This window comes from Giraffa tippelskirchi, chromosome 7 (genome assembly GCF_054371585.1).
Source record: "Giraffa tippelskirchi isolate mGirTip1 chromosome 7, T2T-mGirTip1v1.2.pri, whole genome shotgun sequence".
Lineage (NCBI taxonomy): Eukaryota > Metazoa > Chordata > Mammalia > Artiodactyla > Giraffidae > Giraffa > Giraffa tippelskirchi.
Genome location: NC_137281.1, coordinates 34,922,092 through 34,941,825, shown reverse-complemented (window position 1 = coordinate 34,941,825; position 19,734 = coordinate 34,922,092). Strand labels below are relative to the sequence as shown.

The 19,734-nt window shown below is 49.4% G+C and overlaps 1 protein-coding gene and 1 non-coding gene across 10 annotated transcripts in view; one reads left to right on the top strand and one right to left on the bottom strand.

Annotated features, from left to right (window-relative positions):
* Positions 1 to 19,734, top strand: part of NDRG4 (NDRG family member 4) — a 43,466-nt gene that overhangs the window by 6,065 nt on the left and 17,667 nt on the right. For all 9 annotated transcript variants that reach the window (XM_081511688.1, XM_081511686.1, XM_081511691.1 and 6 more), the window contains exons 2-3: positions 13,640 to 13,734; positions 19,639 to 19,683. In XM_081511688.1, the coding sequence (XP_081367814.1) occupies positions 13,663 to 13,734; positions 19,639 to 19,683 (117 nt within the window). In that variant the 5' untranslated portion in view covers positions 13,640 to 13,662. The remainder of the gene's footprint in view (positions 1 to 13,639; positions 13,735 to 19,638; positions 19,684 to 19,734) is intronic.
* TRNAE-CUC (transfer RNA glutamic acid (anticodon CUC)) lies at positions 7,722 to 7,795 on the bottom strand. The gene has a single exon. It is a non-coding gene; the product is annotated as a tRNA-Glu (tRNA).

Here is a 19,734-nt window from a genome sequence, read left to right as displayed (position 1 = left end):
GGGTCATTCACGGTAGATATTGAACTTGCCTTTCCATAAGTATAGGGAGGAGGAAGTCATTGTGGGCAAAATGGATAACACACAGCTGGGGTATGTGTGTGTACACACATGCTAGGCTGAATTTTGGCCTCCAAATATATTACGATCCTAATTCCTAGAAGGGCTTCCCTGATGGCTCAGGAGGTTAAGATGCAGGAGACACAGGTTTGATCCCTAGGTCAGGAAGATCCCCTGGAGGAGGAAATGGCAATCCACTTTGGTATTCTTGCCTGGGAAATCCCGTGGACCAAGGAGCCTCATGGGCTACAGTCTATGGGGTTGAAAAGAGTCAGACACAACTGAGCAACTGAGCACACGCTCACACAGACCTTTTGCAGTACGTGGGATCTTTAGTTGTGGCGTGCGAACTCTTAGTTGCAGCATGTGGAATCTAGTTCCCTGACCAGGGATCGAACCTGAGCCCCCTGCATTGGGAGTGCAGTGCCTTAGCCAGTGGATCACTGGGGAAGTCCCAGTCCTCAGGTGCTTTAAACACCAAACCACAGATGTAAGATACACTCTGACCAAAATGACCATACATCTTAAGCCCCATAACCAATACCTTTGAGGACCAAGATGTTTTTTCAGCTCATGTTGGGGTGGGGGTGGGGAGAGCAGCATAGGCCCTGTGTGCCTGGTGATGCTCCAGTCCTGGGCAAGTGAGAATCCTGGCCTGTCCCACCTGAGCACACACCTGTTCCTCACCCATCAGGTGAGAGCTCTGGGTTCAGACCCCATCTCTGTGGTGATGGGTTCAGTCCCAGCCTCTCCCCTGAAGTGCAGACTCTAGAACCCCATTGGCAGCACCCCTTGGCTTGGGTCTAAGCCAACTGCCTGGGCTTTCCCCCCAACCCCAGCCTCTTTTTTCCAAGGCCTTCTGGACCCATAAACAGCAGCTCTCTCCCTCCAGTGGCTCAGGACAAACCCAGATCACCCTGGACTCTTCTCTGTCTCTCATGCCCCACATCTGATCCATCCACAGCTCCCACTGGCTCTACCCTCAGAACATACCCAGAACTTGGGGACTGCCCACCACCTCCACCCTGGGCCTTCAGCATCTCGTTCCTGGATTACTGCAGCTACTGGTCTCCCTGCTCCCACCCTCACGCCCTAGGTCTGCTCCACACATAGCGGGAGAAGGGAGACTTTAACATGGAAATCCTATCACATCACCCTGCTGCTCAAAACCCTCCAAGGCAGAGACTTTCCTGGTGGTCCAGTGGCTAAGACTCTGCACTCCCCATGCAGGGGGTCCGTGTTCGATCCCTGGTCAGGGAACTAGATCCCACGTACTGCAACGGAAAGCTCCCACATGCTGGAACTAAAGATTCTGCAAAGGTCTTATATACTGCAACAAAGACCCCACATGCTACAACTAAGACCCAGGGAAGCCAAATAAATAAATATTTTCAAAAAACCAAAACCTCTAAGGTACCTCACTCAGGAAAAGCCAGAGTTTTTCTAACAAACCTTGCAGACGAAACATGATCGGATGTCTCCTCCACTGTTCACTCTTGGTCCTCATCCGTCCCTCCCTACTCCCCTCAACTCACTCTGCTCCAGACACGCCGGAACCCACCAGGTACACACCTGTCTCATGGCCTTAGTGCTTGCTGTTCCCTCTGCCCTGAGCACTCTTCTAGGCATCCACACGGCCCCCTCCCTCACCTCTTCCACCTCTTTGCTCTCATCACCTTCTCAGTGAGGCCCACTCTTACACTCTGGTTCAGATCACAGCCCCACACTCCTCCCCCTCCTGTGAGGCTGCTTCCTGGTGCACCTGGCATGTCTGACACACCATGTATTTACTTGGATTTGTTGATTGGAATTCTTCTGAAAGTTCCATAGACATAGGGCTTCTTGTCTGTAATGATCGGTCTTTTATCTCCGGTGCCTGAAACAGTACCTGGCACACAATAGGTGCTCAGTCAGTATCTGGCGATTGAATGAATGAGTGAATGAATGAATGAAGGACATAGTCCTGGGCCACTTGGCCGCCCTGAGAGTGTGGTCATTCCTGTACCACGTGGGCTGAGATTGGGGCAGGGGTGACATTTCCACAACCAGGTACTGCTATGAGAAGAAATGGCCTGGGTTGGGCAGCCCTGACACACGACCCCCTTTCTGCAGACACTGTATGTGGCGCAGGGAGACCCCGGGAGCAGCTTGGGGTGGGTGCTTTCCTGCCAGGTGTGTGTTGTTTCTCAAAACAGGAATAAGTGAGGCAATTCAGAGGGGACAGGGGCTTTCCGGGGGAGAAATACCCAGTCAGAAAGCTGCTCCTTCAGGCTCTCTTTCCTACAGACCAGACTGCAGACCTGTGAGACTTGTTGCCTTGGTTTACCCTCCTTTGAATCGTGCACAAACATCCAGTATCTTTGTTTCTGGGATGTTTGCCAAATTAGGCAAAGATACAGGAGTGGATCGAGGCACCTGTGTTAAAGAAACTTGAGAATTTGTGGCCCCAAGTGCCAGACTGAGAGCTTTTTAACTTTTGAATGTGGGTCATGGTTACCGGTGTTGATGCAGCTTCTGTGAGCCTGTGAGGGGTGGGCTGGAAGGGGCTGGCTCGCTCTCTGAAGCGAGAATGCTGCCCGCTGCAGAGAGGGGTCTGTGGCCCTGGAATTTCCCTGTGTCCCCTCGGGTAGGCCCCATCCTGTTCCTTTTCTTTGGGTTCCTTTAGCATGTTAGGCTGGGACTCCAAGAAAAATGTCCCAAGTTTAAATTAGCTTTGGTGGTATGTGACAGAAAGCCAAGGATAATAATAATAGATTAAACAGCAGAACAGAAACACACTCACAGACATAGAAAACAAATTTATGGCTACCAAAGTGGAAAGTGGGGGGAGGGATAAATTAGGAATTTGGAATTAACAGATACACACTACTCTAAAATAGATAAACAAGGACCTACTGTATAGCACAGGGAACCATATTCAATATCTTGTAATAACCTGTGACAGAAAAGAATCTGAAATATATATGTAATATATAAAATATATGTATATAACTGAATCACTGCTCAATACCTGAAACTAACACAATATTGTAAATCAACTATACCTCAATTAAAATATAGATTAAAGAAGATAAAAGTATATTTACCTCTTTTATAAGCAGAGTCTAGAGACAGGCCATCCCGAATTATGGCTTCAAGATTCTCAGGAACTGAGACTCCATCTATAGTGCCACTCTGCCACCTTTAGTATCTGTCCTCAGGATCCAAAATGGCTATTCAAGCTCCCCCCATCACATCTGTATTCTAGTCAGCGAAAAGAAGGAAGGGTTGAAAAATGGCATGTTTCCTCCTTTTAAGACTACTATCCCAAAGTCACATGTTTCCCTTTACATCTAACTGGCTGATTGTTGTCATAAATAGGCTTTATTCCCATTGTCTATCTGCTCATCTAAAATTTGGGGATCTAGTGTTAAGAGTATCAAGGGGAGAACAGATACTGGGGGACAATGAGCAGTCTCTGCCCCAGTAGGACTGTTTACTGTCTCCATACAGAAGCTGCTCATGTGAAATATATAGTTGGGATTCCAGGTCTGTCTGTCCTTGGTCTGGGGATTGGAGGTTTGTTATGTGTGTGTTTAATACCTGGAACCATGTTGTGTACAGAAAGAGAGTTCACACATGGGTGCTGTGCCTCAATGGAAGAAAATTTTATAGAAGAGCTATGTTATGGCAACTCTCAGATGCACCTTTTTTCATAACATCTCTGACAGATATCCCCTCTTGGTGAGGTGGGCCCCAGGACCACTGTCCTTGGCATCACGGTACACCAGAAGGCGTAGTCTGGTGGGAAATCCTGGAGGTGGTAGTGGAGCCCTGCTGGGAAATGCTGTACCAGCGACGTTCCTGATGTCAGAGGAGCTGGGACTCCATGGGAAAGCACAGCCAGCCACAACCTCAAGACAGAGTGGGACTTCCCTGGTGGTTCAGTGGTTAAGAATCCACCTACCAATGCAGAGGATGCAGGTTCAATCCCTGGTCAGGGAAGATTCCACGTGCCGTGGAGCGGCTAAGCCCACCACAACTACTGAAGCCAGCAAACTCTAGAGCCTGTGCTCCACAACAAGAGAAGCCACTGAAATGAGAAACCCTCGCACTGCAGCTAGAGAGTAGCCCCCTTAGAGAAAGCCCTCTTGCAGCAACGAAGACCCAGTGCAGCCAAAAGGAGAGAGCAGTTCAGAAACATCAGATCCTGAATGTGAACAAGTTTTAGGAAGAACTGACGCAGTTTATTTCACTTCTATTTTTTTTTCACTTCTCTTTCTTTTTAAGAATTTACGAGCATTGTACAGCAACTATACTTCAATATTTTTTCTTTTTTTAAAAAAATTAATTTATTTACTTTAATTGGAGGTTCATTACTTTTCAATATTGTGCTGGCTTTTGCCATACATTAACATGAATCAGCCACAGATGTACATGTGTCCCCCATCCCGAACACCCCACCCACCTCCCTCCCCATCCCATCCCTCAGGGTTGTCCTAGTGCACCGGCTTTGAGTGCCTTGTTTCATGTATCGAACTTGGACTGGTCATCTGTTTCACATATGATAATATACATATTTCAATGCTGTCCTCTCAAATCATCCCACCCTCACCTTCTCCCACAGAGTCCAAAAGTCTGTTCTTTATATCTGTGTCTCTTTTGCAGTCTCACATATAGGGTCATTGTTACCATCTTTCTAAATTCCATATATATGTGTTAATATACTGTATTGGTGTTTTTCTTTCTGACTCACTCTGTATAATAGGCTCCAGTTTCATCTACCTCATTAGAACTGATTCAAATGCATTCTTTTTAATAGCTGAGTAATATTCCATTGTTATACTTCAATTTTTTAAAAAAGGAAAAAGAATTTATAAGAGTGATAGATGTAGGTCTAAGTCAGAAAGAATAAACTGAAGTCACTCAGTTGTGTCTGACTCTTTGCGACCCGGTGGACTGTAGCCCACCAGGCTCCTCCGTCCATGGGATTCTCCAGGCAAGCATACTGGAGTGGGTTGCCATTTCCTTCTCCAGGGGATCTTCCCGACCAGGAATCGAACTCAGGTCTCCCACATTGTAGGCAGATGCTTTAACCTCTGAGACACCAGGGAAGCCACCCTAAAAGAATAACATATTTTAAAAAATTAATTACCCAAAGTTCTGAATGATAGGAACTCATTATGTTAGTGACAGGTCTGCAGTTACTTTGTGTGTATACTAGGAATGAGCAAATAAACAAAAATATTGGGGAAAATGATAGCCAGGTTTCTCACTGTGGAAGAAAAACAATTACAAATAATGAAAGGAGGGAAGTTAGAATAAACTGAGTGGTATTGAATTGGAATTAGAGATGTCAGTATAAATTTCAGATTTTTAATAGATATACAGATATATAGAGAAAAGTGTGTGTGTGAGGCAGAAAAAATACAAGATGAGTTTGGAGTAAATTAGAAGCTACTAAAAAAAGAAAGACAGCAAATGGTAAAAGGACCCAAGAGCCAACTTAAAGAACTCCCAATGGCCAAATCTGGCACAATCAGAACAATAAAATAATAATGGAAATGGATTATAACCCATAGAATAAAATAAGTAATTGAATAAATCAGTGAATGGAGAAGAAAAGACAACTCTGTTTCTTCAAGGAGAAATCCAATTAATAAATGTAGAAGAGATGATGGAAATAGAAAATTATCGTCAAGCAAATACCACTGTAATAACTGTAGCAAGCCTCATCCATAGTTGCTAAAATTAGTGGGCGGAAAGTATGATGAGAAACAAGATGTCTGCGTAGTCTCAAAGTATCTTCCCACAAGATACGTGTTAGTTACAAAGGGAAAAATAGTAACTTTACACTGGAGAAACCTGGCAGAACCTGAATCAAGTGATCAAGCTTAACGTTCCCCAGTAATAAGAGACTGACATCTTGTACCCCATGAAATGGTACAGTGACAAGGGCACATCTCTTCTGCTGTATTCATGTGAAAAATACAAAACCTCGGTCTAATCATAAAAAAAAATAACAAAAAACAGGAGACAAACCCAGACTGAGGGACAGTCTACAGATTTTAACTACTCACTGTTTCTCGAGTGTCAGCATCATAAAACACAGACTGAGGAACTGTCCCTGAATGGATGAGACCACGTGACAACTAAGGGCAGTGTGGCATCCTGGATGGGAGACTGCTGAAAAAGCCAGTGAAATTCATTGACGGTCTGCAGACTGCTTCACTGTATTATATCAGTATTTTCTTTCCTGGTTTCTCTAACTGTTTAAGGTTCTGTAGCACGGTGACATTCTAGAGGAAGCCGAATGAGGAGTATGTGTGAAGTTTCTGTGCTTTGTTTTATTTGTGTGATTTTTCTATAAATCTTTCAAAATAAAAAGTTAAAATGTAGGGGGCGGTATTAATTTCATCAATAAAGTTTTTTTTTTCTTTTCTATTGGTCCATAAAATGTTAGTGTCAGCTCTAATCGATGGTATCTTAGATTTGATAAGATCTGCTATGTAGAATAAAAGTCTCCTTTTAGATTCTTCCAAACACGTATTCTTCCTCAGAGTGAGCATTGTTATAGTTACCCTGATTCATTCGAGGACCTTTTTTCTTTTTTAATTTGCAAATATATGTACCTGTTCCATGCATGTATTTTTCACATAAATGGGCTTATTTATTTATACTTATTATTCTGTGACATGCCTTTTTCTCTTACCTGCATATTTTAGAATGCCTTCCCTATCCGTTTGACTGTAGCTGCTTCATTTTTTAAATAGCTGTGTGGTGCTCTGGGGTGTAGATGTGCCAGGGTTTGTTTAGCTGTTCTCCTGACATTTATTTTCCTTGTGATGGTTGTTTTCACTTTTTTCCTTTTCCAAAGAGCACTGCAGAGTACACCCCTGTGCATGGCCTCTTCATGTTTTTCTTCAGGATAAATACCTAGAGACAGAATTGTAGGGTTGAGAGATATTTACATTTTTACAAACTACCAACTTGCCCGCCAAATAAAGTTGAACCCACTGCAGTCCAGCCAATGGTGTATGAGAATATGTGTTGTTTCTCCACAACCTCATTGACATTGAATGTTACCGATCATTTAATACTTTACAGTCTGAGCAAAGAATCATTCATTCATTCATTTCATGTCATTCCACAAACACACATCGTGTCAGAAAATATTAAGAACTTATTTTCATTATTATTTCATTATTATTGTTATTGTCATTGTTGTGGGCATGTGATGGGGAAAGGCATTTCAGGCAGAGGGAACAGCTTGCACAGAAGCATGTGCTTCCTGCAGGAAGAATGGGCCGACTGAGTCAGCTGGGGTCTTTAGCTGTGAGTGTCGGCATCCAAATATGGCTGCCTTCAGCACAGTGGGAGTGTGTGTGTGTGTGTGTGTGTGTGTGTGTTGGCAGAGTGGCGGTGGTTGTGGAGAGATAGGAATTCATGGGCCCAAATCAAGGAAGAAGCAGGAGATGTGGTCTAGGTCAAGTTCAGCATAAAGCAAGGGGCTGTAATGGGAGAGGAAATGGAGGCTTGCCCAGAACACAAGATTCTGTTCCCTGCAGCCTCCTGTTAGGCCATCTACCCTAGGGTAACAGAATATGTGTAGAGGAGGGTTTGTTTGTTTTGGGGGAGGGATGGAGGGGGGGCAGTTGGCCGCAATGCAGCCTGCAGGATCTAAGTTCCCTGATCAGGAATTGAACCTGGGGCCCTAGCAGTGAGAGCACTGAGTCCTTAACCACTGGACCACCAGGGAATTCCCTGGAGTCGGGTTTAAGTGCATGGGCTCTGGGGTTCCTCCCTGGATGCGCCACAGGGGACTTGCACCAGTCACTCCCTCCGTGTCCCTGTTCTTGCCTCACCTGTGAGATGGGGATGCTGAGGGAAGGTCTGTCTCCATCCCAGCCCTGCCGCCAGCACTGTCCCAGCCCTCTGAGGTCAGCATCTGGACAGTGAGAGTGATATGATGAGGGGCCATCTACTCGGACAGCTCTAAACCCTCTACACAGTGCATTTGGAAGCGAAGTTCCTAATTTCGGGGTCCATGTGTTCTGGGACTTCTTTTCAAACCACAGTGCTGGCGTGGTGTGGGTAGATGGAAGGGCATCAGGTGCCCAGGCTTGAACATGAGTCTGAACCCGCCCTAAGCAACCTCCTTCTCAATCTGTGGCACAGACCCCTCCCCAGGGCGGAGCTGCCCAGGCCAGATTGGCTCTGCTCCTTATTCCATTTTCTCGTGGCTCTTCTCGTAACGGGACCTCATAAGCAGGACTTTCAGGAGTGCACCAACCACAGGGCACCTTGTACCAAGACCCTGACCATGACCTGCCGGAGACCCCCTCCCTCCAATGGTTAAATAAGCAAGAAAGTCCTACCTCTTTTATAGTTTGGTTTCTCCCTGTCCCTCAAGATCTGGTTCACCTGCGTATGCTAACTTCACCCTGTTGGTGTCTGCCCTTCCTTCTCCTTCAGCTCTTATGTTTCTCAGGGGGCAGCTCAAGGCATTTTGGGATGGGGAGAGATGCTTCACTGTGCAGCACCGTCCCCAGGCAGCCTTCCTTGCCTCTGACTCCTCACCACTGTAGGCACCCCCGGTTGCTGAGACAAGCTCAAATCCCTGCATGTATTTCCAGATGCCCCCTACTACTGACTGAGCTGGGCTTCCACTCAACAATGGCTTTATTCCATAGGATGTGTAACTGCCACTGATCAGTTTAATTGAAGCATTTATTGAATAGGTTCGAAGCTTCCCAGATAGCTCAATGGTAAAGAACTCACCTAGCTAATGCAGGACATACAGGTTCAATCCCTGAGTCAGGAAGATCCCCTAGAGAAGGAAATGGCAAACCACTCCAGTATTTTTGCCTGGGAAATCCCATGGACAGAGGAGCCTGCCAGGCTACAGTAATCCATGGGGTCGCAAAGAGTTGGACATGACTGAGTGACTACACACCAACTACACACCTCAAGAACGATCATAGTAATCATTTACCTTTATAACCCTATTAAGTCTGAGGGGTCACATGGCTCAGGTCTCAGCACAGAATCACATTTAAAGAGGCACAAAATCAGCAACCAAAAGTAATAGAAAAGAAATGCAATTCCTTTTAAAGAATTCACCCACCTTCACTCCGCTCTAGGGCCCCTTTCTGTCACCCTTGCTTTCTCTCCCTCACCCCTTTCCTGTCCCTTTATTGCAAACATCAGCAGAGCCTCCCTGCCAGCAGGTATGAACCCTTCCTTAAACAGGAGACAAGAGAAAAAGAAAGTCCTCCAAGTAGGCAGAGGAAGGTTAGGAGTACCCCAATCAACTCTGTGATTTTTGTCCCATCCAAATGGGTATAGAAATCTTCTATTTTAAAAACACGTTTCTCAGACTCACAAATTTAGAGAATGAACTTATAGTTCCTGGGGTGAGGGGAAGACTGTGGGGAAGGGAAAGGGAGTTTGGGGTGGACATGTATACACTGCTACATTTAAAATCGATAACCAACTAGGACCCACTGTATAGCACCGGGAACTCTGCTCAATGTTATGTGGAAGCCTGGATGGGAGGAGAGTTTGGGAAAGAATGGATACATGTGTATGTATGTCTGGGTCCCTTTGCTGTTCACCTGAAACCATCACAACATTGTTAATCAACTATACCCCAATACAGAAAAAAAAGTTTAAAAAAAATAAAAGAACACCTGGTATACAGCAAAAATACAAAAATGTGTTCAAAAACACATTTCTATCAGTTGTCTTTGTTGTACCTCAAAGCTTCCTGAGGTGGGCAAGGGGAGACTACCACTCCCGTTTTACAGATAAGCAATCCTCTTAGTGGCTTGCCCAAAATAAAGCTAGGCAGTGAGTGATACAGAAGAGATTCCAGTAACTCCGGGCCTAACCACTGAGAAGCTGAGGGTTGGAATTCATCCCAGGCCCATTTGTTTCTAACACTCTGTGTTGCATTTAGGGACTTGGGGATTAAGAGGAGAGCAAAGACAGTGTGAAAAGGCCCATCGCTATTGCTCCAAGACCCCCCTCCCCCCAGGACCTCCTACCCCACCTGCTCTGGGCTCCCTGACTCTGTACAGACCTGACTCAGGCTTCCTTGTGGGACTTGATAGGAATCTCACTCTCTTTTTTGAAAGCTTTTTTCCAGCTTTATTGAGATACCAAAGTGGACATATAACATTGTATAATAAGTTTAAGGTATACAATGTATTGATTTGATAGGAATCTCATTTTCTTGTAACATTATCTAGCTGCCTTGTTTTAATTTTTAAAAATTATTCATTTCTTGGCTATGCTGGGTCTTTGTTGCTGCTTGGGGTTGGGCAGCGAGCAGGGGGCTACTCTCCAGTGGCAGTGCGTGGGCTTCTCATTGCGATGGTTTCTCCTGTTGTGAAGCACGGGCTCTAGGGCACTCAGGCTCAGCAGCTGTGATCCACACAGTCTCCTCTTGTTGTGGTGCTCAGGCTTCAGCAGCTGTGGCTCACTGGCTCTAGAGCACAGCCTCAATAGTTGTGGCTCACGGGTTTAGTAGCTCTGTGGCATGTAGGATCTTCCTGGATCAAGGATCGAACCCACGTCTCCTGCATTGACAGGCAGATTCTTTACCACTGAGCCACCAGGGAAGCCCTACCTTTTTTTTTTTCCCAATCATAACTCTCTTAGGAAGGAACTTGTCTGCCACCACCCTGTGGGAATGCCTGCTCTGGCCTCTTTTCTGGAGCCCTACACCACCACCTGCTGGGCCCTGGGCTGTCCCTGTTTTCCTGGGGCTGAGACATCCCCTGTTCTCTGGAGTATGAGGTTTCTCTTTGCAGCCCCCTTCCCCACCACCCCCTCCCTCACAGGCCATCTGTCCCTGCACTGCCCACTCTCAGCCCTTTTAATAGCACCGTCCTTGGGGAGGATGGTCTCCAGGGTGGTTTCGTAACAGACCTGGGTGAGGGCGGGAACATCCCAGTCCTGCCAAGGCGTTTAATTGAGTCGGATATTCAGGGAGGCTGAAGGCTAAAAACGCCCTAATGGGGAAGAGACTTCCAGGGTGGGGGCCCTTCCTTCAGCTCCCCACCGGAGGGAGGGATGAATGTGCACACATCAGAAAGGATGGAAGAGAAAGTGGGGGAGGGGAGAGAGGACACCGTTCTAAAAATACAGCCCATGTGCATTGTGTTAGCCGGTTTCCCTGGAAACCACTGGGAACAGAGAGCGCCAGGGTGGCACAAGGTGCGGGGACCTGGGCGCCTGGGCAGGCAGGGGCCTCCCTGCCTGGTCTCTTCATGCTGGGGACCAGGCTCTCCCAGGGGTGGCTGCACAGAGCTGGATTAACCTTCCAGAAGGCCTGGGTGGCCAACAGCTCCCAGCCCAGCCTCAGCACATCTCAACCCCAGACTAGACTGAGGTGGGGACCATCACGCAATCACAAGGCACCATCTTGGTAACATTCTGAGGGCTAATGCTTCCTGCTTCTGATAGGATGGAAGGAAGCCTGGGGAGGTCTGGAGCTGCAACCTGGTCTCAGGACCGCCCACAGGAAATTGGTTCCATCTGAGGTCCTTGGGTCCCAGGCAACCACTGTGCCCACTCCCCCATCACTAGGGCTTCTATTGGGAAAAGACAAAGGAGCAGGGGTGGGCAAGGATGGGGGGCACCTTCTTAACCAACCAGCTAGTGGGATGGTCAGCCTTTCAGGGCAGAAAAGAAACTCTGAGGGCTTCACCTTTAAGAAAGACTGATAACAGAATTGGGAAGGAAGGGGCCGGGGGGGGGGGGGGGGGGGCGGGAGCCTGGGAAGAAGAAGAGGAAGCTGTCTTTCCAGGACAGATGGTGTTAGGGAACCGTGGGGCTGGATGAGGAATCCAAAGACCCCGTTTCCAGGCCTGGCCCCATCTGGGCGTGCCGTGGAACTTCTCTGAGCTTTGGTTATCTCATCGAATTTCCCATCAGGGTGAAATCTAACAGCACAGGAAAGTGCCTTGGGAGCCATGGAGTGCTTTGCAAGAATAAAGAATTGTTAATGATCTTCAGATAGTCTTTCTTAATGCTGTTTTTTTCCCCTCATTTCAGACTGTACCCCTAGTTTTCTGTCCTTCACTCTGGGATAATACCTGTAAACTTTATGAAAAGCCTTCCATGCTTTGTGTGTGTGTGTGTGTGTGTGTGTGTGTGTGTGGTGAAACTTCATATTTCTCATAATTTGAATAATATTGTGTTTTATAACTTCTTTTAAAAAGTCTATTACAACACAAGCATTTTCTCACATTATTAAATAATCTTACAAGTTATTGACATGTAGTTTGTCTGCCCTGTTTGTGGACATTTGACTTCTTTTAGTTTTTTGAGTTTTTTTTTATTATAAATGGCACTGGGGTGAGCTTTCTTAGAGATAAATCATTAGATACTGGTTTTCCTAAGGAAATCATCTGGTCTCCTTAGGAAATTTCTCCCAGGAAGAGGACTGCTGAGTCCAAGAGTAAGAACCTTTTAAATGATTTTAATTCAGTTCTGTAAAACTGCCTGTCAGAAAGACGTATCAATTTATACACTCACAAGCAGTATAAGAAAAGTGCCCATTTTGGTGCATCTTTGCCAGCACCGCAAACTGTACCAATCCCATTAGCCAAAAAAAAAAAAAAAAAAAGCATATCTTTGACGTCTAGTGAGCTTTAATATTTTCCCCTGTATTTATTGGATAATTGTAATTCTTTCTGAGTTCTCAGCTCATATTCCTGCCTAGCGTTTCTCTTGGTGCATTCTTATTTATCCCATCCTACAGTCCCAGTGAAGAATGGTGGTGCCAGGCTAGACGGATTGCGGAGTCTTGGCACTCTTTCTGTCTGCCTTCCCCCCAACACTGGATCCTCCAGACACACACATGTGCACATATGACCCTTCCTCTCCTGGGGTTCAGGGGCCCAGAGTCTCCCCCAGAACCTGCAGCCATTAGGCCTGGGCCCCTCTGCCTGGTGGCTGTGGTTGAGGGGTCACTGTGTCACCCCTCCCTGCTGGTGGTGTGTCATGACCGGCACCCCTTCCTTCAGTGTCACACTGCCAGTCCCCCTCCCCTCTCAGAGCCCCCTCACCCAGGCCTGTCCTAAGCACTGAGAACAGCCCTCAGCTCCATTCTGCGTCCTCTGTGTCCTCCACACCCCACTGTCCACTTCTGACCACAGGGGGCTTATGTCTGCTTCCGGTCCTGTGTCTGGCTTCCCCACACGTGTCCCCCTGCTTCTTAATAAATGCAATTCACTTGAAATTGTTTCAAGGGTCATCATATATTGTGTCGCTTTGCTTTTCCTTTTTTTTATTCTCTCCTTCCTTTCCTTCCTCCCTTCCGTTCTTCCTTTTTCGCCGCCTCTTTTTTCAGGGGCTTGGGGGAACATGTTTTAAGAGAAAATAATGTAGTGACCTCCCTTGAGTCTTGCTGCCTGGGTAAGGCGCTGAGCTGGGCCTGCTCTTGGGGACCGCGATCCGGGGATGGAGCAGAGCGGTCGGGGTGGTGCCTGGTGCCCCTGTCCCAGTCCAGGCTGGTGCTGCCCTCTCCGCCGGGCTGAGACGTCCCCGCCGCACCAAGCCCTAACCTCCCGTCCTCGCCCTCCCTTCCCAGGGCTCCTGCTCCACGACGTGACCATGGCCGGCCTGCAGGAGCTGCGATTCCCCGAGGAGAAGCCACTGCTCCGGGGCCAGGACGCCGCGGAGCTGGTGAGTAGTCGCCCCTTTGCGGTCCTGGGGGCGGAGGGCGCCACCTCTTGGCTAAGAAGGAAACTGCGCGCCTTTTCTCTGGTCTGACTGATGACAAACAGCTGACCGTCCATCCTTCTAGTCTGGCTAATGGCAAGCAGCTGACCCTCCGAACCGCGAAGCGAGCCAAGCGCCGGGAATCCTCAGGCCACTCTGGGAAGCCTTGTCCCTGCCGTGGGCGAGTTCCCCGCCGGGCTGAGCACCCACGCAACTAGCATCCAGCCAGCCTCGCTGGGGCTTTGGCTGTCTTTGAGGCAGGGAGGCTCTTTAGAAGAGTTATTCTCATTTCAGTGATGAGAAAACTGAGGCCCAGATAGGTTAACTCGCTTGGCCAGGATCACACAGCTATCAGGGAATGAGGCTGTATTCAACCCCTGGTTCTGGGCGGCCTTTGGACCCCAAAAGGGTCCCTGCTGGCCAGTGCTGCCTCCAGCAGGGGAACCACACTTCCCCACTCACTCAACCCTTTCGGGTCTGCAGCTTCTCTTTTTTCCTCACAAGCCTCTGAGATAGGCGGGCAGGTATTACCAGCAGAGCCCCCAGGAGCAGTGGGACCAAGGCATTGGAGGTTATTTTACCCGAAAGGGCCCTCATCAGGACCCCAGACATCAGATTCCAGAATTAATTCTGCCCATGCTTTCTAGTAATGGTCACGTCCAGCATGGCTTCCCTTTCCCTCCCTGCAAGGAAATCCTGGGGGTCCACTGCTCATGGAATTCTGGGGCATCACAGCCGCAGGTGTCTGCTGGTTCTGCTGCCAGGCGCCCTCACTGTACAGATGGGGAAGCCGGGAGCCCAGTCCCTGGATGCTCAGCACACCTGCTTCCTGCCTGGCCCCCACTTCCCGCAGCCTGTGTCCAGGAGGAGGTGAGCCCCAGAGCCACTGAGCACCGCATGTGCGGGCAGAGTGGCTGTGCAGGCCCCAGGGGGCCAGCTGCATGAGGCTGGTGGTCCTGCCCCAGAGAAGGGTACATTTTTAAAATTTTATGTTTAATTGGAGGATAATTGCTTTACAACATTGGGTTGGTTTCTGCCATACAACATGAATGGGCCATAAATATACATGTATTCCCTCCTTCCCTCCCTCTTGAGTCTCCCTCCCTCCCCCCATGTCTGCGTGCATGCTCAGTCACTCCAGTCGTGTCTAACTCTATGGACTAGAGCCCTCCAAGTTCTTCTGTCCTTGGGATTTCCCAAGCAAGAATACTGGAGTGGGTTGCCATTTCCTACTCCACGAGATCTTCCTGACCCAGGCATCGAACCTGCATCTCTTACATCTCCTGCATCAGCAGGCAGATTCTTTACACTAGTGCCACCTGGGAAGCCCTCCTGCCTCCCCCACCCCATCTTTAAGTCAGAATCTTGAGTTAACTTATAAGGCCTGATTACCTGAGGGTAGCCCCCAGCAATGGTCAGGAAACACTGGTGAGCTGGACACTGTAGACTTTTAAAAAATCCATTTATTTTTAATTGAAAGATAATTGCTTTACAGTATTGTGCTGGTTTCAGCCAAATATCAACATGAGTCGGCCATAGATATACATATGTCCCCTCCCTCTTGAACCTTCCATCCACCTCCCTCTCCATCCCACCTCTCTAGGTTGTTACTGAGCCCTGGTTTGAGTTCGTTGAGTCATATGGCAAATTCTCATTGGCTATCTATTTGACATGGGCTTCCCTGGTGGCTCACAAAGAATCTGCCTGCAATGCCAGAGACCTGGGTTCGATCCCTGGGTTGGGAAGATCCCTTGGAGGAGGACATGGCAAACTACTCCAATATTCTTGCCTGGAGAACCCCATGGACAGAGGAGCCTGGCGGGCTGTTGTCCATGGGGTCTCAAAGAGTCGAACACGACTGAGCGACTAAGCACACTCATCTGTTTTACATATGGTAATGTATGTTTCCATGTTACTCTCTCCATATATCCCACCATCTCCTGGACACTGTAGACTCTTGAGTCTAATTCTACTTCCTCCCTGTTCCAAGCCCCCATTGTCTCCTCCAGGTGCTCCATGCCAGTACAGGATGTGCATCTGTGCATGGCACAGAGAGCTGAGGGCACCTTGACCTCATATGTTCTCTTCCACTCCTCCCCTTGGCGGTGCACCCTAAGAGATGCCCCCACACCCCTTGTTTCTGCTTGGAGAAGCCTCCCCAATGGTCTCCCTACTCTGTCCCACCTTTTAAAGTCCATCATGTTCTTCCTGGTGTTCTAATATGCTCCATTCCCTTGTTCAGCCCTTCGTGAGTCCTGCCCTTGGGCTTGGTAAGTCACCCTTGAATCCTAATTATAAATTTCCCTTTTTGCTTAGGCCAACAAGATTTGATTTCTATTACTGGCCACCGTCCCTCCCAAGGCCTGTTTTTAACTATTGTTCTTGGCTTTGGTAAGGGACTTGGGTAAATTTATCCTTTTTTGCATACATCAAAAAATAAATAAGACATACCCTGTCACTTTTCCGCATTGTTGCCCAGCGGCTGCCATTGCTCTCAGAGTTACAGCCACAGTCCTTCCCTGGTGCCAGCATGTGCTCTGTACCACCCCTAAACTTCCCCTACCCTACTCCTCTCCTGTCTCTCTGGCTCACTGTTCTTCCCTGACCCAGCTGATCATCTTCCCAGCTGTTCCCTCTGCCTGGGATATTCTGGCCGCAGAATTTGCAAAGCTGGCCCTTCATTTTATTCGGGCTCTGCTCAAATGCTCCCTCCTCAGAAAGGCCTTCTCTGACCATGGGGTCTAATACTGACCCCCCTGCACACCCTCCAGGCCTGGCCCTAGCACTCGCCACTCTCTGGCCCTGCCCCACAGGCTCCTGGGCAGAGACCCTGTCCGTTTTGTTCCCCGATCCCCTCAGTTCCCAGCATAGCGCCTGGTACCCAGTAGGCGCTCAGTAAAGACTTGGGCCAGGTGGAAGCTATAGACTGTGATGCGGTTCAGAAGAAAGAAGTTTTTCAGAACTCTGTAAATTTCCTCCTGCCCACAAACAGGCTGTCTTTTGAGGCATGCAGGCAGAGACCGGCCTTCTTGTGAGGGCACGACGTGGCTCTCAGGGACCCCTGCGCCCATCACCAGGGCTCAGGGGCGGGGGTGCTGCCTGCTGACACAGGGTGTGCAGCTGTGGGTGGTACAGACAGATGAGGACACCATGGCCTCACACGTTCTATACATCTCTCCCACTCCTTGCCTTGGCAGGACACCCCAGGAGATGCCCCACACCCCTTCTCTGCCCAGCCTGGCCCAACGCCTTGCTGCCCCTCCTTCCCCGAGGCCCTCTGACCAGCCCCCAGGCTCTGCCTTCTTCCTGCTGCCCTTGGTGTCTCCCCTTATCCCACCTGGACCTGAGTATTCCTGTACCCCCAACCTCTGCCACCCACGAGGGCCCGCGTCTCTGTTCTCCTCCGAGGCTGCGAATCCCCAGCTCAGTTTCTCCCCTTTCTGCAGTGGACCTGGTCACCGGTCACATCTGCTTGTTCCAGGGCATATGAATGGCTCCAATCCATGCCCCCCCCCACCCCGAGATCCTCCCGTGTGCTCCCAGCTAAGGGAGGCTAAGCCACCTGCCCACAGCGAGCAGAGGGGAGCAGTGAGGGCTCTAGACAGACACGAGAGAAGGCAGAGCAGTGGCCTTTCCAGGTTTCAGTGACAACTGGTGCAGTCCTGCCTTGCTCTTGGCCTCTTTCCCAGGCATCCCCCTGACACCCACAGAGTCCCCCTGTCCAGCTACACGGGACGACAGTACCTGTCATTTTGCACTTTTTAAATCTTCCGCCACCTGCCAGGTGTAAATTCCCTGGGTCGACTGAGGAGCGAATGCTTGCATGTGGTCACCCACCATCTCTCCACCATTTGAGACTCTGAAGTCGTTGCCTGCTGTGTCCCGGGCTCCGTGCCTGCATCCCCCACCTGGGTCTCCTTAGGCTGCTCCTGGGCCTGCTCGCCTCCCCCCATCTGGGCCCTCTCTCCCACCGATCTTCCTCGAAATATTCATGTGGTTCCTCCCAGCCTCCTGCATCTCCAGATTGGCTGGTGTTATTCCTGCTGTTCCTTGGTTTGGGGTCCTGCCCCTCCCCTTGAAAATCTGCATGCATCTCTTTCCCTGCCCTCCCACCCCGAGCCAGGTCTTCTGGTGACAAAATTTGTGACTATCCAGCCTCGTCCCTTTCCCCCAGGGCCCCGCCCCCTTCCTTGGAGGGTCCAGGAGTGGCTTCCTCCATGTTCTCCTCCCCTCCCCATGCAGAGAAAGCCCCCAGGCCCTAGGGGAACCAGGAGGGGAAGGATGGCAGTTGTTGATGTCACCTGAGACAGGTGAAAGCCTCTTGGTCTCCTTTTTGGTGTGAGAGCCTCTAGTCTTGTCTGATTCTCTCTGCCACGCCTCCCACTCCAGCTGCCAGAATGCAGGTGGATGAATTTGTTTTGAGAGGAAACATCAGCATCGCTGGTTTTCATCCTGTCCCTCCCACTCCTGTGATGTGGGTTCATTTTCCTTCTTGTTGCGCTCGGTAGCCCTGCCCTTCTCTTGCTGTCCTCCCATGGCATCCTGGTTCTAGTCTGATTGTCTCCTTTATCCCATTGTTACCCAGCAGCCTCTGTAGCACACGGAGCCCAGTGCAGCTGCCAGGACAGAATAACTGCTCTCCATGCCCTCGGTCAATCCTCATGGACACTGAGGCTTGGAGGCTAAGCGACCTGCCCACAGCAAGCAGAGTGGAGCCACGAGGGTTCTAGACAGACATGAGAGAAGGCAGAGCAGAGGCCCCAGATCTCTGCTCTTCCTGGATATGTGGGATCCCGCCCCCCATGAGGTTTCCTTCCCCAAATAGAGTCCCAGGGAGCGTGCAGATTGTCCAGGGGCCTCCAGGCTGCACTAAGGAGAGCCTGGCAACTCAGACAGAGGGTTCAGGCTCCCACTCCTCCTCTCTCCATCTCCACCACCTTGTAAGCAGTGGGTATATCTAAACCTTGCTCCCCTCCTTGTGACGTCAGACTTGTTCACCCAGGTCTGTTTGTGTTTGAGGAGCTTGGTCCGTGCCAGGCTTTATGCTGAGAGCCGAGCCAGACATGGTCCACACCCTCTGGGTGCCTACAATCCAGTGGGAAGAATAGGTACCAATCAGATGGGCACACCATCGGCGGAAATGAGCCGAAAAGCCGACCTTCGAGAGGCGGGTCTGAAAAGGTGGGGGCAGCTATGGCACGGGCCCAGGCAGCGCCTTTGTGCAGGTCAGAAAAGCCCACCTCCCCCTCAGGGTGTGGGGCTCTGCTTCCCCATCCTCACGGTGGGTGTGACAGTCAGGCCCTCGTCCCCCAGCCTCTGAGCTTGTGCCCCGATGGTCAACCTTGAAAACCATCGGAGGGGCCAACGGGCAGAGTGATGAACGGCAAGAATTTGGGGTCAGAGATTGTTCCATCACTTTCTCGCTATGTGATTCAGCCTCTCTGAGCCTCAGCCTTCTCACCTGCAAAGTGGAAATCTTCACATTTTAAATTAATAGGTTAAAAAAAAAACTAGGAGGTAAAAATCCATGTGTGTAGCTGCTCGTAGCCTCATCTGTCACATACTCAATGGCTTGATACCTGGTGCATGGAAAGCCCTGGGTCACTTTTGTTCACATTAAGATAGACTAGGGAGGGACTTCCCTGGCGGTTTAATGGTTAAGACTCTACACTTCCACTGCAAGGGATGTGGGTTCGATCCCTGGCCTAGGAACTAAGATCCTGAATGCTGCAAGGCTCAGCCAAAAAAAAAAAAAAAAGATGGGAACAGCAAGTGATGCTGCTCAAGGCAGAGCCCCTCTGGCCACCCCTCCCTGCCCAGCCAGCCTGGGGCCTAACGAGCCACCCTTCTCTGTTTGCCTTCCTGTAGGAGAACTCTGACTCCTTCCTCTTGGCTGTGGACACAGACTGGAAGGTAGGTCCCCACTCAGCTTCCCCAAATGGGGGACCGACTGCTGGCTGGCCC